Source organism: Eptesicus fuscus, chromosome 2 (genome assembly GCF_027574615.1).
Source record: "Eptesicus fuscus isolate TK198812 chromosome 2, DD_ASM_mEF_20220401, whole genome shotgun sequence".
NCBI lineage: Eukaryota > Metazoa > Chordata > Mammalia > Chiroptera > Vespertilionidae > Eptesicus > Eptesicus fuscus.
This window is the reverse complement of record NC_072474.1, coordinates 30,632,060-30,650,787: the sequence shown is the minus strand read 5'-3', so window position 1 is coordinate 30,650,787 and position 18,728 is coordinate 30,632,060. Positions and strand designations below refer to the sequence as shown.

Genomic DNA, 18,728 nt, shown 5'->3' with positions numbered 1-18,728 from the left:
GCCGCGCTGCCGGCTCTCATTGGCAGCTCTCCTTGGGACTGGGGGTCTCTGGCGGGACTGAGAAGACTGGGTGCCGCCATCTTGTGTCTATGGGCGCCGCCATTTTGTCACGGAGTGATGGTTAATTTGCATATTACTCTATTATTAGATAGGATATATATATCCCAAAATGGTTATGGACAGTATATATAATAGGGTCCAATTTTGTAAGGAAAAAGCAAAAGCAAAGAAGAATGTGTGAATATGTACTTAGAAAAGTTAAAAAAAATACACCAAAAATGCCCAGAAATTGGCTCTATATGTGTTTTTTTCCCTTTTGGTTTATCTATAATTAACCACAACAACCAAAGAATAAATTAAAAACACTTGTCACAAGTGTCACACATCTTACATGTTTGTTGGGAATTTTCTTTTTTTTTTTTTAAATATATTTTATTGATTTTTTACAGAGAGGAAGAGAGAGGGATAGAAAGTTAGAAACATCGATGAGAGAGAAACATCGATCAGCTGCCTCTTGCACACCCCCTACTGGGGATGTGCCCGCAACCAAGGTACATGCCCTTGACCGGAATCGAACCTGGGACCCTTGAGTCCGCAGGCTGACGCTCTAGCCACTGAGCCAAACCGGTTTCGGCGGGAATTTTCAAACAATGGGTTGAGTTGTACATTTATAATTTGTTCACTTTTCTGTATGTACATATGTTATAATTTAACAAATTACTGGGAAAATAGACAACTTGGCTAAAGCCTTCCAGACAAATGTTGATCATAGCCTAGCTGTAAACTTGTGGAATAAAAGTCCCAAGCTAAATAAAAAACCTGCTCAATTAGTATATCTTAACTGAGTGTATCATCACTAGCAGAGATCAATTAGAAAAGGGTCAAGTGAGGAGAACCAAATAAAACTATGCTAGTTTTATACATAATTGAAATGATAATCTGAACAGCCTTTAGATATTAAGGTTGGTTCAGAGTCTTGGATCTTTTCAAAGAAATATAACATCCATGGTTGCACTGTACCCTAATTATGTGCATATTTGTCACTATCATCCACATTAGGTAGTACATTTCTTAGAAGTACAGTGTGTATCTTATTGGTCTTTGAATTATTTGCAGTATTTTTAAAAAATATATATTTTATTGATTTTTTACAGAGAGGAAGGGAGAGGGATAGAGAGTTAGAAACATCGTTGAGAAACATCAATCAGCTGCCTCCTGCACACCCACTACTGGGGATGTGCCTGCAACCAAGGTACATGCCCTTGACTGGAATCTAACCTGGGACCCTTCAGTCCGCAGGCTGACACTCTATCCACTGAGCCAAACCAGTTAGGGCTTATTTGCAGTATTAAACACAGTGTCTGATCACATATTCATCAACTTTAATAAGCTTAATGTCTAATATTGCAGAGAATGCTTATACTAGTATAAAAATATTTGACTTTTAAGTATTTTTGTCTATTTTAAAATGTTTCAAAATGGGTTATTCTTTCCTTCCCCTAGTCTTTCCTTCCTGCCTACCTTTCTCCCACACTACTTACTTAATGGGTTCCAAGACCACTGAGCTTTCTGTTTACTAGCATGGATTCTAATTCCTCATCCATTTATTGATTCCCAGAGCAAGAACAATTACCACACCAATGCAAGGTATAAGAACGTCATGAAGATTTCATCCTAATTGTTGTCTGGAAATGCTTTTAAATTGTTTTAAGCTATATTGGACACATAATGAATATTATTTGCCTTACCTGACTCTTTTCCAATCCCCTTTCATTTTCTTTCTATTTTTCTTGGATTTCTCCCTCATTTATAAAGCCTGCGAATGGTACCTTTGAGAATAGCTTAGCATTAGTAATAGCCAATGGATATAAACAGACTATTGACTCATTTTGTGGGCAGAATCTGAAATCCCAGACATATCTACTTGTATATATCTTAGTTTTCAATTTAGAGAAATGACATTTGGATGAAAATAACTTATAATAAAAATAATTCTTCCAAAATGCCAAATATTCTCCAATTCCATTAAATTACTCCTTAAAAGTATATTTGTCATTCAAATTTTCTGAATAGCAAAAGGCCAAACATTAAAGTGGGTACTCAGTGTTGATGAGACAAAACATGTCCTAATTTTCTGTTTCCCAGAGATTATTAGACTGGTATCATGTAGGCACTAAAGCACCCAACTCTTGAATTTCATGAGAGAATTTACTAGAATTTAAAAGTTTTTTATTTTAGCTGCTAAGTTACTTCTGTGGTAAGTAGGTGCACAATTTTATGAGTAATTTTTATCTCCTCAATTTTGAATATTACACAAAAATATATAAACAGTATAAGATGATATAATTCCTTATCACTTATGAGATAAACTAAAAGTAATTTTGGATTCCTTATTGGCCTTTCTTGCCAAGCTTTATTGCTGCATTCTTCTAAACAGTGTTTTGCTTGTCCATATTTTCCCACCTGAAGTATCAATTTTTCCCTCCTATTTAATTGCATAGTAAGTTCTCCTCCAGCACTTTCTGTTGAAGAAGGAAAGTCTCCCAGAGTAACCAACACCGCCCACAGCTGTGTTCCACAATGGCTCCGTGCTGCTAACATTACATCTTTTGGAGGATTTGATCAGAGTTCCCCAACTGCTATAAACACTGGCGTTATTCATAAAACATGCAGAAGGAAGGATTTTCAGCAGGATTTCTTTACCTGTTTCTCCACCACAAAACAGTGAAATAAACAGAATGGGTCATGAGCTGCTTGGCCTGTAATGCAAACTCACAGAGTGACAAGTCAATAAAGAGCCAATCTTCACCTCTCCAGCCACACAGAGCCTCCGAGGTTAGAGGCAAACACAATGTGGATATGTCTGCACAGGGAGTTTAATGCTCCTCATTATCCAGCTATTGTGTGCAAACACTATGAAGCCAGTAATCTAAATCATCAGAGTCTAATAACTGACTACTAAACTGCACACAAAGTTCAAAAGTTCCCTCACAATGGTTTACTTATTTATCCTTAAAGGTGAACAGCTATTTTTCAATGGCAACAAATGATGCCATAGCTAAAAACCTGTAATCACCTCCATGAATTTTAATAAACTTCTGATGGGGGAAGTTCTTCAGTGTTTGGGAGAAAAAAAAAAACAAAAAACAAACAATACTGATAAAAAAAATGTACCTTAATTCACAACTCACTTTTCTTCTTCTGATTTAAAATTTTAATCAACTTCAGAAATAGCTTGCACCTTTGAAATACCATATAGCCTTAGTGGGTTTGGCTCAGTGGATAGTGCATTGGCCTGTGGACTGAAGGGTCCCAGTTCGATTCCAGTCAAGGGCATATACCTCAGTTGCAGGCTTGATCCCCAGCCCAAGTCAGGGTGAGTGCAGGAGGCAACCAATTGATTTGTCTCTCTTGCATCAATGCTTCTCTCTCTGTCTCTGTCTCTCCCCATCCCTTCCACTCTCCCTAAAAATCAATGGAAAAATATCCTCGGATAAGGATTAAAAACAAAACAAAAACAAAACAAAATGAAATACCATATAAAACAGAGTCCTATGATGTATTTTAAACTAACTCCTTCTTACCACAAACAAAACAAGATCTCTAAGATTTCACTATATAATATTACCCTAAAATCGCATAGTTGGGCCAGCTTTCTTACTTTCACTTTAAAAGTCTCAGAAATACTAAGCCCAAATGTAGTAGTTAGCTTCTGGTGGTCCCGCCTTCCAGGCTTCCCACACTGGTGTAGTCCTCTCACAGAATGGGTAGGCTGACTTATATGACTAACAGGATACCATGAAAACAGGAGTTTGGACATCCACGTGAGGTCATAAGAGGCAGTGCTGTCGTTAAGGTCACTGGCTTTGGGGGAAGCCAGCTGCTACATCATGAGGACATCAAAGCTGCCTTAGGAAGAGGCCACTATGACCAGCAATTGGGGCCTCCTGTCAACAGCCAGTGAGGAACTGAGGCCTCCTGCCAACAGCCATGTGTGTGAGCTCACAGCTCATTCTTCAGCCCTGGACTTTTAAAAACTAACCCTGGGCAGCAGCTTGACTAGTCAACCAAATTTCTAAACCACAGGAAACAAGAAGTAATAAAAGTTTATTGCTTTAAGAAGTTAAGGGTTATTTGTTATGTCGAAACAGAAGATATACCAAGTATTTATCTCAGGTATAAAAATAAATATTCAGAATTTAGGAGAAATATATTTTACAGTTATCAGTACTTAAAATACCAAATTGTAACAGTCATTTCCATATTTCACATTTGATTAAAAGGAACAAATACCCAAAGACAATTATGAGAATCAGTTGTATGTTGATTCTTCAAATCAATAAGTACTTCTCATTCTTGATCCTTATAGCTCAACTTTTGGCATTCATTACAATACAGCTGTACCAGTAAATGGATTTAATTACTTAAGTCACATGGCTTGCCTCTTGAATATTTACATCATTTTCACAAAATATTTTATCTTGTCACATAGTCAAGTACATATCAAGTAAAAACATTTTATGTCTTAATTCAGGAGGACCTATTTAAAAAAACAGAACAAATTGCATGAAGTACAGGAAAATATAGCCTTTGTTGAATCTTCATTTCCAAAGGACTCCAACCCAAATGACTACACTTCTATTGTCTAATGTTCAAAATTTGTACAATATTCTAAAAGAGCATTAATACTCAGGTAAATAATAAATGATGCACATTTCCTTATGTTTACAGGAAGATATACTAGAATAAAAAAAGAAACAAAAATGGTAACCTTCAGGGAAAGAAGTGTAAAGATAGAGAGACAGGGATGGAAGTAAGACTTATACTATACTCTTTTCAACTTTGGAGTCCAGTTTTACATATTCAGAAAATTAAATTTCTAAAATTAACTGCAAGTTGAAAATAAATGGAAATGAATGAAACTCAAGGTATATCATGCTAGTGACACAGCTACACTGAAAAAAAAAGTCATTTCAGGTGACATTAGGAGGACAGCATTTTAGTCAGACATGCACAGTGGGTTTATTTTATGAATAAACAGATTGAGAAAAATCTAATCTTTAACTTCATTCAATAGTTTTATCAATGGGAAATATGAGTATAAACTCATAATTCGTTTCTTTACAAAAATAACTATTTCCTAGTTCTGGCCATTGTAAAGCCCTAGCAATGACTTCCCAGTAGCAATGGGACCCTCCAGAACCAGACTGTGATTCCTAAAAACCCTTCTTTACAAAAAGGAACCAAGTTTCCTTGAAGGAATTATTAATTCCAGGTCTGTGGCAGAGAATAAATAAGATAAACTGGGAATATTTATACCAGAAAGTAAGAAAGTTATCAAAGATGAATGGGAATGTGTTAAAATCCAGAAGACAACAGGAAGGAGTTCCCATTGGCCAAGAGGGGACAAACTGGACATTAAAAAGAATAAGGGAAAGAAGTAGAGGATAGAGAGGGGGAGGGAGAGAGAGATCTTTCCAAAATCAAAACTCAACAATCACCACAGGAGGTAAATATGGCATCAACTCCACCAACTTTGTATACTGCAGTTTGGCAACCAATCAATGTTTCTCTCTCTCCCTCTCCCTTCCTCTTTCTCTAAAATCAATTAAAAAACCTATTTTTAAAAAGGCACTAAGAGACATAAGTATTTGAACTCTGATTCAAACAAACCAGCGGGCATAAGATCTTACTGAGACAAATGGAGAAATCTTAATATGGACTGGGTATGAGATAGAAAATATGTTCATATATTTAATGTAGATAGTGGCACTGTGATTATACAAGAAAATTACCATATTTTTAGAGCTGCATATTAAAGTATACAGAGGTAAAATGACATTAGGCTGAATTTACTTGGAAATGCCCTACTCCGAAAAATAGAAGAAAAAAGATTAGGTCAAGCAAGTATGGCAAAATTAAATCTTCAGGTGTTAAATCTATAAGGTAGTGAAAATTTATTAATTTATTGTTTTATGTTTTGAATTTTCATAATCAAGTATTTTAAAAATATTTTACTGATTTCAGAGAGGAAGGGAGATGGAGAGATAGATAGAAAGATCAATGATAAGAGAGAATCATTAATAGGCTGCCTCCTGCACTCCCTCTACTGGGGACTGAGCCCACAACCTGGGCATGTGCCCTGACTGGGAATCAAGCCGTTATCTCCTGGTTCATACGTCGATGTTCAACCACTGAGCCACACTGGACAGACCATAATCAAATATATATTTCAAAAAAAAAAAAAAAATATATATATAATAAATAATATATATATATATTTCAGGGAGGAAGAGAGAGGGAAGGAGAGATAGAAACATCAATGACGACAGAGAATCATTGATTGGCTGCCTCCTGCACTCCCCACACTGGTATCGAGCCTGCAACCCAGGCATGTGCCCTGACAGGGAATAGAACCGTGACCTCCTGGTTCATAATTGGACGCTCAACCAACGAGCTATGCCAGTTGGGCCATAATCAAGTATTTTTTAAAAACGTTTGTAATATGCATCTTATCCAGAATGATTTAGGATGATAAAACACAGTCAGCATTAACAAGAAGAAAACATATAACTAACATTTATTGAAAATGGAGGTTCTGGTCTCATCATTAAGATAATAAACACAAGAAGTAGAATAAGGTTGGAGAAATAATGGTGTGTTCAGTTATAGAAATGCTGTTTGAGGTACCCCTAGTCCATCTAGTCAGAACTTTCTAGTAGATAACTGGGCAGACTATTCTGCATCTGAGAGGAGATCTGTAAGCTGGAAATAAAGATTTGGTAATTATCAATTCATAATTTTGAAATCAAAAGAGTGAATGAGAATATTCACACAGAAAGAACAGAGTAGTGGGCTGACGGTAAGAAGAGAAAGGAAAAGAAATCCTTAAAAGAAAAACAAAAGTAATGATAAGAGAGAATCCCTCGAGTGTAGTATCAATGAAAATGAAATAGAAAATTTCAAAAAGGGCCTGGGGTAAACAACATGTCCAGTACAGCAGAGGATGACCATCACCAGGGCTGCAGCATGGTCGCTCGGTGCATTTCAGGATCTTACTGAGAAGCTTCAGAAAAGTTTCCAGCACAGAAGCTAGAATGCAGTGAGTTTAAGAATAACAACTGGAAGTACATATGAACAATAAGTTTTGAGAAGTCAGAACGAGAAGTTAAATAACCTTCTTTTCATGGGCAGGGAGGGAGGAAGGAGATGTGGTAAAGGTGAGGATGAAGGAAGGCACAAGAGGGGGAGCTGATCCTGAAAATAAGGAGGGACACTGTGCTTCTTCTTGGAGCCTGGAGGACAAGCTATGAGGACAGACATAGTTTTGGAACTCCAAAGAGTAAATCCAAACAGACAGGGGTCACACGCCTAGTCAGTAGCTCATGGTGACATATGCTTCAACCCATGTGTTGAGCCTTTGGCAACCACATTTTTTAAAGCTGCAATACTCTAAATCACAGAGGTCCTGCAGTGATATGAATATCCATTTTATAAGCTACAAAGGCAAGAGTGGGAACAGAGAAGAAGAAACATTACACTATGTCTCCAAAGTGTTTATGTATTTTAATATTACTATAGCCCCATAAAATGACAGGAAATAATAAAAGGCAAAGAATTTAAAATTTCCATGTGGTTGTCAGTAATAATAAGAGTGCCTAAGTGTTTCCAGTAGGTACTTATTCTTTTTAAACACTAGAAGTGTGAGTAGTTTGATCTTTAGGGAAAATTATGGTGAGAAAATATCCAAAAGGTTACCATGATATAGTTAAATTATCTCTGCCTATCACAGGTTAAAGAATATTTAAATTCTGGAAGTTCAGGGTCAGCTTTTCTAGATAACAAATCTTAAGTACCTTCCTATATTCACTCAATTAGTGATCTTGGGCCTTGATAACACTGCAGAGAGAAACTTTCCAACTATCATTCAAATCATATCTAAAAAGGTGGTCATAAATATTTTAAAACCTAAGTGAACTAATAAGACCTAGACCCATTAAGGATAAGATCTTTTACAACAAATTAAATAAAACAATTTATTGAAGTCTGGACTCAAGATAAGCTAGATTTACTAGCTGACCTTTTATTCATTTAAAGAACAAAATTAGCTCTAATTGCATTAGAATGGAATCCAGTAAATTTTCCCAAGTCTTCTAATGTGGCATCCGTGTAAGAACTGCAGTAATTGTTTACAAGTAAGATGGAAATGCTTTGATTATAATCTTCCCACTTGTTTTACTATGTAGTAAAAGCATTTCCCAAAACTTAAAGACAGTTCTTCTGACAGTATACTATTTTTTCTCTTAAACACACTGCATCTTTTTGTTAATGAACAAACAACGATGTGCCAAGAGAAGAAATTATACTTGGAGATTTCATCATAATTTTAGGTCAATAAAAATGAGAGAGTAAGATAAGAAGGTCAACACTTCCTTGTCTATAATAATCAGAAAAGGGCTGAAGAATTGAATAAGAACATTTTTAATATCTGCTTCCTCTTGGAATTATAACTGAGACATATAGGTTTGGATCTGTTAAATTTATAAGTGCAATGAAGTTGTAAGAATAGTGGATACAATCCACAACTTGTACTCCAGTTGTTCAGCTGCTAGGAAATTTCATTTTAATGTTATTATCTTTCACTACCATTAAAAATAGCCATAAATTTTAAATATAGTCATTCTTAAGATTTTTTGGTCATATTTTTGTTATTTAGCTTCTAACATAGAAAAAATACCTATGAAGTGTTTCAGTATCAGTGGCAAGTCAACCAGGGCAAAACAAAGCTAGTAACACTTTTCAATCTTTTTTTCCCCTCTTGAATCAAAAGCAGTTTTATTGAAAAGAAAACAAATTAAAAATAGAAAAGTGAAAGGCCTTCCTTTTGTGACAAGATAATGCTCTGAAATGTTCCTTAACTTTACTTCTAAGGATCGTTCCTTTTAAACCAACTAGTTTCTTTGCTCTGCTTCTCTAGCACGCTTTCATAAAAATATGAAATCTGCATTTTCCCAAAAGAAAATAAAGTACAATTTTTAAAAAAGCAGTTGTTTTTGCCTGCCTCTCATCCCTTAATGTGGTGTGAGTCCTCCTTTCCTTCTGGAATCCACCATCTCTTCTTTTGACAGGCTGTCTGCCCTATCAGAGGGGCTGATAAACCAGGCTGGCCAGCTGGAGTCTTTGATGGGGACCGAGAATGGATTCTGCGCAAGAGGGGGGCCACTGGGGATACTGAGCACTAAGAACCATATCATCCTCAAGTGACTTGGACCATCTTTGCCACCACACAGAGGCAGGATAGAGAAAAAGAAAGTGAGCAGAGTCCTAATGACACTTTTTGAACCTTGGATAATAATATTGTTCTCAAAAAGGCATCATTAATGATTCCATGTCACTTGATCAAATATACTATTATATATTAATTGGAGAAATGACCGAGCATTATTGCATGTTTGCAGTGTCCCAGTTAATCACCCTTTCTCTGGTGAGGTCATGGAATAAGCACAGCAATGTCCTGAGAGCAGAAGGACCAGCTCACCAGTCTAACATCCCTGGCAAAAGCCACTCTGCCCAAGGAGAAAAGGGAAGGAGTACATGGACAAAGAAAGCTTCCTCCAGCACCAGCAAGAGGACAGATTAAAGAGACATCTGAGAAATGTGAGGGGGGAAGAATGCTTAATGCCCTAATTGCTACTATTCACCCCAAAATGTTTATACTTTACCAATATTTAAATTTATCTTTTTAAAATGAAAAGCTCCTCTAACAGAATTTTGAGCTTTTATAATATAGCCCCACATTCAACTTAGAAGAGTTCTGTTCTGCCAAGTGTTGACAAGCCTATCTGAATAGATCCTGCCCCTAAGATACTCCATCACTTTACTTTGCTCTATTTTCTTCACAGAAATGAATTAATGAATGCTGTTAGTCCACTTTTTCTACACTTGATCAAAATAACTAAATCAATAAAATGAGAAGACTGGGATGACAAATAACATGGTAACTGTGTTGCCACTCTCCCCAACCATAACAGTGGACTGGAGACTCACTGTACTCTGTCACAGAGTCCAACTGGGACTTCAGAATTCTGATCAATATAATCCCAGGCAGCTCTTCCTTAGCAAACTGAAATCTACTTGATTAGAGACCAGACTCAGATATTTTAGCAATTTGAATGTGTTGTTCCTTCCCATTCATACTTCTCTAACAAACTTTATAGGTGTTGAGATTGTGATTTCAGGATTAGTATTTTAGTTTCATCTTCAACCCAGACTAAGGGGAACTCTGGATACTGGGGGACATGTCAAAGGAATTTGAGGTCCTTACAAAGTCATCTTGAATTTTAACACCACCAGGATGAGGTACTGGACTCATCACAGATCCTTTATAATAGAGTTTCCAGGCATGTTAGCTCAAGGTAAAAATAAGGGACCCACTTGCTTCAAGAAACAACAATGAAGAATACAGGAAATAATCGAACCTCAAAGTACTTTCCTGGATCAATTGCAGAAGATCTAACTGCTTTATTTAAGAAGATTTAGAAACTAAATATTGTCTTAAAGATCTTTCAATGAGAGGGTATAATTTGAAACCTGTAAAGCTTTTTCTTTTTCCTATAATTTCAAATCCCTGCCTATTTTTCAGCAATAAACAACCCCTCCTGACTATTCAAACCCCCCTTTTTGAACCCCAGTCTGCTCATTAATTTCACTTCAATAGAGTATCTATCAAGTGCATACAAACTGAGTAAGTAAAGGCACATTTATGTGAATCTACTGCCTATTTTCCATTATTACTGCCATGGAATAACCCATGTATCCTCATGCTACAACAATAAGAAATTACTTTTAATTTCATATAATTTTCATGTGTCATAAAATATTATTCTTTTAATTTTTTCAACTATTCTTAGCTTGCTAATCATACAAAAACAGGCAGTGAAATGAATTCGGCTCATGAGCCATAGTTTGCTGACCCATGATTTAGATTAAAAAAACAAAACAAAACAAAACAAAACAACAAATCTGCTGATTAAGTTACATAACATCCTATTACTATGTGACTTGTGCCTCTTTTTCCTGTATTATTTTAATTTAAAATATAATATATTTCACTTAATATATTCTTTTGTTCATTATAAGTACATGAGTCAGACTTTGGTTAAATGATTATATTCATATAACATAGGGGTTTTATTTACCTAAATGTCTGAAAGTTCATATGTTAGATATTGTTATACTTTCACTTTTAGTATTATAATTTCTCTAACATTGGAAACAGGATCTTATTTCTCATGTCTTCCAATATCTTAGACATTATGAGTGATTTACTGAGAAGAGAAAAATAGTCAAAAAGGATGGATGAGACAATTATTATCATCAATGCTTTTTTACAAACCTTCTTTCTCCAAAGGGAATGCACAAGCCAAACTTTCATGTGGAAGTAAAGATTAAGTAATGGTGAGTTACTGAGAAAACAGGCATAAATATGAACTGGTAGGAGAGAAATAATAATAATATCTTTCCCCAAAAGAAATGAGCCCAAATACAGAATTTCAAGAAGACAGTATGAGCAAGTTACTTTGGTTGGGTCTCCTTGCTAATCAGCCATCTGTCCTCTACTGGTTGAGGGATAGGAATAAGTTTATTTAAATTTTTGTAGGTAAGATTGAGAGCATTAGGTATACCAGTGGCTGGTTAAAAAGAACTGAATCTACAGTATTTTTCTTACATTGTCTATAAGCTTGTCAGCAATAATACCATCCACTGTCTAGATTTCTACTGACACAACCATAAAGAGGAATGTGGAAATCACACAGATAATTTAGTAAAGAAAAGAATGAACTATCTGGATTTTCTTTCTTGAATCTTCAGAAGACCATGGTCCTAGAAGACCATGTTACCATTCATCATCATGATACTGAACTTTTTTCAATACATTACATATGGAATTAACAAAAGCAACAGCATAAAATAAACACAAACTTTATGATGGGATGAACCACTGAGAACACAAGACATATTTTCTTTTGTCTATTCTACCCACTAAACAAACTCATAAATTCTACTTTCATTTTTATGCTAATACTGAGTAAAAATGAAATGCCTTGTAAGCCTATCTTCTACACAGTATTTGATTATTTGCAATGTAAATGAATTCATTTTCAGGCTTAGTAAACTTGTACATTTAGCTTGTGAAATTCATTTAAATGATATATGATTCTAGAATAAAATGAATGATTTCAACATGATTTACAAAAAATAAAAATCAATGTTTTATCACCTTATCATCATATAGGCCTTAATTCATACACCAAAATGAATGAAAGAAAAATAGACAACTAATTTACTTTAAAAAAGGGTGGGTTGATATGATGATTCTGTGAAAATTAAGACAAATAAACAGCACACATGGGGGTTACATTTCCAGTTCTCTTAAAAAAAAAAAAAGCAGCAGTTGTTACTACTATATACTGTTTCAACAGGCTTTTGGCAGTATCTTTGTTTTATAGGCACAGAATAAAGCCATGTGCCATCTGAGCAAGCAGGGAATCTCGTTCTTTGTTATAGTGATAGAGAATATATACTTGAGAAGGTGTAACATTACATCCTCCTGAGTGTAACATGGTGGTTAGTCTATTCAATACACAGTTACTTACTTTTCAGATAACCAGAACCTTTAAAACTAGGTAGAATCAATGTCATGTGTTAGTCTTTAAAAAAGAAAAAAAAAAAGAACAAGAAAAACAAAAGGATCCTATATGTTAAATAAAACAATATGCATTTACTCTGAGGAAGACAGCAATAAAAATTTGAAAATGAAGAATCTCAAAATAAAGCTTGACCCCACATGTTCATACTTGGAAAAGGTTTGCAGAGTTCTAAATCCACTAGGAAAGAGTAGAGAAGATTCAGCTGATATTATTTCACTCTAATTCAAAACGTTTTTACTTACATCTTGTCTTGGCCAGCACCAACTCGGAGAGTCAATCTGGGGATGACTGGACTTGGGGCTGGGACAACTGGCTCCACTTTTATCTGTTGAAGTTAGGACATTAAGTGTTAATATATAATAAAAGGCTAATATGTAAATTGATCGAACAGCTGAACGACCAGTCACTATGATGCGCACTGACCACCAGGGAGCAGTGGGCTCCCACAGGGGGAGCACTGCTCAGCCAGAGGCCCTGAGCCAGGCTCACAGCTGAACAGCACAGGCTGGTGAGCGCAGCGGCGGTGGCGGGACCCTCTCCCGCCTCCGTGGCAGCACTAAGAATGTCCAAGAGATCCCAGACTGCAAGAGGGCTCAGGCTGGGCTGAGGGACCACCCCCCCAACACCTGAGTGCATGAATTTCGTGCACTGGGCCTCTAGTGTATGTATTGTATGTATGTGTGTGTGTGTGTGTGTGTGTGTGTGTGTGTGTGTGTGTGTTATTTCCCCCCCAACAGAAGTACCTCCTACCTCTTCTCCTACTTCCCCATCTCCACAAACTTGACAAGCAGGTGTAAGCCTTAAATGTGGCTAACATGCCAGATACAGAGATAATCTGGGCTATTCAGTGTTTTAGTTTCTCAACAACTAAAGGCTACCTGGCATCATGAGAAATTCTACAAACTTTAATCGCTTTAGGTAAATGTGGCAGTTAACTCTGTATTTTCTTAGTTTTAGTTCATTTCTTGGATTACACTGTTAGAATTATTTAAACAAAACTTGTTATCCAAACCATTTGGTAGAGCATGTAAGTAGTCTCCAGGCCTACCAAGAATAGAAAAAACAAACAATGATTTTGCCACGGTAAGATAAAAGTCATTTGTCTATGGGACTTCAAAAACATTAAACTCATCTTAAGTTTGTATTATCATATAGGAAATCTGAAACACCAAGTGTAATTTAGAGCATTAAACCATTCAATTTTTTGGCCAGTAGTACAAAGACCTGAAATACTGTAAAATAAAAAAACGTATTTTTACAAAAGATTTTTGGTGAAGGCAACTGCTGAAGAAGTTAAAAGATCTCACAAGTTTTGAAACTATTCTTTCTCACTAATAGAAAGGTAATATGTATACAAATTAAATATGATGTTAAAAGGGTTCTTCACAATTTTTGGTTTGATGGTCCTATGGTGTAATAAATACTTTGAATATACAAACTGGACAATAGCTCTGCAGTTCCAAGTAATTATATCAAAATCTTTCAATAGGGCTCTATTGCCATTTTTGGTTGGATAGTTCTTTGACTAAAACTGTCCTAGGCACTGCCAGGTGTTTAATATCCCTGATCTTGGGTATTACTATACACACTGTGACAACTAATTGCAAATCACTGATTATATATTTTAAGTGCAAGAATTAAATAATGATGAAACAGTCTGGTGGTTCTAAAGAAGAATGACTATCTATAGTAATAAAAGCGTAATATGCTAATTAGACCGGACGTCCTTCCGGACGAAGCTGGGACTGTGAGGGAAGTCCAGGTCCCGGGTGCCAGGGGCTGGAGGGAAGCCTGGGTCCCGGGTACCAGAGGGAAGCCTGGGTCCCGGGTGCTGAAGGGGAGCCCAGGTCCCGGTGCCAGAGGGAAGCTGGTGCCAGCAGCCAGGGGAAGGAAGGCCTACTCTTGCACAAATTTCGTGCATCAGGCCTCTAGTATAACATAATAATCAACATATTATCATCATATAACATATATATATATATTGCACATTGACCAAATCTACTATTTTTTCATGTTTTTAACTGTCCCTTACTAAAGTTTATTTTTAATCCATTGTTACATTAAGATTTATGACTTTGGCTGCTAGGGAACTCCTTCAACTCCCTACAAACTTCTCTATATCCACAAATACACTAGAGCCCATCTCCTTTTGTCTTCTAAAGAAACCTCCTCCATCAATTAGCTTATTTATAGCATTTTCAACTTCTCAGTTCTATTCATTATTTTCTTCTAGCTTTTAAATGTGCTTGACTTTTTTTTTTTTTTATTACCTCCTCTTCAATCCTTGGCTAACAACCTCTCATATTTCTGTTTCCAATTCATTGGTTCCTCAGCCCATTCCAATCTATTTTCAGCCCCTGAAATAATACCACTGAAACCACTATTTCTAGACATGAATTATCTCCTAATGTCCCAGTATGTTTTTCTATTACAGATATTATCAACTTCCTCCCTTCTCCTTTACAAAGTCCTCTACTTGTGCCTGACTCTACTTGGTCCTTTCCTCTTGTTATTCTACAGTTTGTTCAGTGATCTCATCCATGTCCATGGCTTTCATCTTAAGTTTTAAATATGCCATGTCTTTAAACTCTTCCCCTCTAGATTAGCAATGATGAACCTAAGACCAAAATATAATGTCTACTGAACGTTTTCAACTCAATAGCCTATGAATATTTCATCTAATCACATCTAAACTTTAACTTATCAACGTCCCTATAAAACCCTGCTCCTCTTGATGGTCCCATTTTGAACAGATGGTTCCTTCATTTGCCCAGTTTCTTGGACAGTCCAGTCCAGTGGTTTCCCTTAAGGCCCTCAGGGATCAAGGTTCCTGAGGTCGGGGCAGGGCAATATCCATGTATAAGTAGCTAAGTTGGCATTCACTTTCTTCCCCCGCAACCCCCCCAAAAAATGTTCCATATCTAACCAATCAGAAAACCAATGGTCCAGCATACTCTGTAAATTATTAAGGCTTCTGTATTTTTCTCACCTTCCTGTGTGATCAGTGGGAGAATAAACAAATATATTAAAACCAAACATTTATAAACCACATACTATTTGCCAGCCATTGCACTTGGTTACTTTTCAGATGTTCTCATTTATGTTTTTAAATGAACAAGTGGGATACATATTATGGTTTTCATTTTACAGGGATCATATATGAAATCACCATTTTTTCCTTTCTTTTCCATTTTCTTTCCCTTTTCCATTCTAAGGTCACACAAGTAGCAAAAGTAGGATTGAATAGTTATTTTGATTCAAAGAATGAAAAATTACATAAAGTTCCTAGATTTCTTCAATTCTAAAATAATTTATGGTCACAAACTCATACGTGATGAGGTATTGAGAGTAATAGTCCTTATTCCTTCAACCCACAATACAATTATTACATAACATTTAAGCTTTAATTTTTAAAAAAGCTGTTTACTGCTCTACCCTTAAGAAATCTTCTTTACTATTATTATGCTTCACATTGTATATCTGACCCATTTCTATTACCATACTACACTATAATTATAACTCACACTTGTATAGCACTTCACAAAGTGTGGCCCATCTACATGATCCAATTTAATTTTCACAGCTTTATTAGGTAGGTGTGGAAGATATTATTATTCCCATGAATTAAGGGCTCAAAATGGTTAAGTGGTTTGCCTAGAGCCACAAAGTTAGTAACCAAATCATCTAAATCTAGGTTTCCTGACACCAAATTCATTCCCTGCTCTACCATACAGCTCCTTGACTCTTTACCATTCACCTTGAGTTTTTTCTGGTAATGCTGATGTCTTGCACGAAGCTGTTCATGTTCTCTGTCAATGTCTTTTTTGATGAATGTACTTGTGAGATGGCAAGGGTTGGTTGTAAAATATTTCTTTTCTCTTTGGAAGGCTAACTAGCTTATATGAAATTGAGATTAACTTTGGCTTTACTTCCATTCAAATAAAGTGGATGGATTTTTGATGTTGTCTTAAATGGTGTGGCAGAGCAAAACAATCCAGACATGGTTTGTTTATGATCTACTGTAAAAGAAAAGTTAAATAATACTGTGTATTAAAAAATTAGCAAACAAAAATGGAGATATTTTGTAAGTAAAATTAAAAATGGTAAAAATGTGCTCTGAAGACGACAGATATTTAGTAAACCTGTTGAGTTGATGAATGACTTAGAACCTACAACCTTAGCTAAGTTTAGCTAGAATGAGGATGAAGACATCATTCAAAGAGAGACACCTTTGAGAGAGAAAGTGGGCACTATATCACATAACAGGTGTAAACTGGACTGTCCCAGGCAAACCAGAACATCTGGTTACCCTACTTAAAAATACTTACAGACCTTAATTTCATTCTTAAAGAAGCTAAATCAGATTAACCTAAAAATAAAATTCAAGCTAGTGTTTAGAAAGATTAATAAGGATTCTAATAATATATAGAAAGTACAATTTCTAAATAAAAATTTCTTACCAGACTTTTGTTTACAATAACTTCATCCAAATGCCTACCAAAATAAGAGACGTTTCCTACAATAGTAAAATTATTTCTCATGTGTCCTTCTCAGGAATCAACAAACTAAATGGTAACTACTTCAGTTACTTAAACAATATGCCATCTTATAATGGCTGGAAGCCAAAAATGTGGAAAAACATGAGCATCTTAGGGTTAAAATAAAAGAACAGCCCTTTAGAGTGATGCTGAGAATTGGGGCACGCAGAAGAGCATTTACAGTGGATTACTAAGCTTCCCAATTCACCAAAGAGGCAAAGTCCAGTAATATAAGACTCCTTTGTAGCTAACTAAAAATACATTGTCAGTGGATTTGTCCAGTTTTATGTATAAGCAATACTTCTTTCACCTGAACTAATACTAGTAGTCATATAAGCCCCTTATTGCCATGTGCTGCATTTTTTTTGCTAATCTTCAAGGATTTAGCTTCTTTGCCACATACCTCAGGGCACCAACTGATAAAGCTCTAACTCTCCATTTTTCCAGGACACCAGCAGTGCGGCCTTGCAAAAAATGAAAATCGCTCAAGAGATTTAAAGGGGAAATTTATTTTTAAAATCCTGACTTGAAGCAAAGAGGTGGATTTTTAAAAAGCTTATCTATAAAGAATCAGTTTAAATTTAAATTCTATCTTGGAACTCTTTCATGCATTCCAGCTTTAAAGTTTATCTTCTGACAGGGACTTTCTGCAAAGGTAATGGGCAGCTTTGTCAATATAATCTGGCCAACTTTTTATTTTCTACTTTTTTTAATGTTAAACTTCTTTCATTAAAAACAAAACAAAACATATATGAGTGCTAGGTAGGGTGGCAACAAGTTCAGCCAATGCTAATTCAGATTCCCATCTATACTAGTATGTCAGAAAAATACCCAGAAATCATAGTGATAAAAGCCAAATTTAATAACCTAACATTTTGCATGCTGAACTATGACACTGGTAACCATCTTCTTGTCTTCCTTAGCAATTAAGGTCTTTGCATTATTTCCATTTGGAAACACAGTCTAACTAAACATTGATACCCTGTTTAAAATATTAAAAAGACAGTCAGAAGGAGATCTACCATTGTGGCCCAGTATAACAAGTGGAACCCAGCAAGGACAAATGAAACAGAACTCAGGCTATCATTAAGCACTCAGAGTTCATTCATATGAAGACTTGGAGATGGCCTTTGGTAAATTTCTATAAATTCAGACATACTCATTTAAACGTTAGTTACTGGATTCCTCTTGGAACAGACTGTTGTAAGAAACAGGAAGGGAATGTTTCCCCTTTTTACTGTGTTATTTTATTTACCAAAACCCTTCAATAATTATAAGAGCGGATGAGAAAAGACTAGATAGAAATGAGGTATACTTTAAATAGAAAGAAAAATGGTGACAACCATTGGTTAAAGGCATGAATCAGTAAGATTATTTATCAGTCTCTGAAAAAGAAACTGTTTAAGTTCAATAAAAGATTATTTGGGGAAAAATACTAAGGGATTTGGGGGTAAAGAAATATTCAACATTTTAACTGTTT

General features: G+C 35.7%; 1 protein-coding gene across 1 annotated transcript in view; it reads right to left on the bottom strand.

Moving 5' to 3' along the window:
• TAF3 (TATA-box binding protein associated factor 3) overlaps nucleotides 1–18,728 on the bottom strand; it is a 199,710-nt gene that overhangs the window by 19,248 nt on the left and 161,734 nt on the right. Inside the window, exon 4 of the mRNA XM_008155374.3 lies at nucleotides 12,953–13,035. Within this exon, the coding sequence (XP_008153596.2) occupies nucleotides 12,953–13,035 (83 nt within the window). The remainder of the gene's footprint in view (nucleotides 1–12,952; nucleotides 13,036–18,728) is intronic.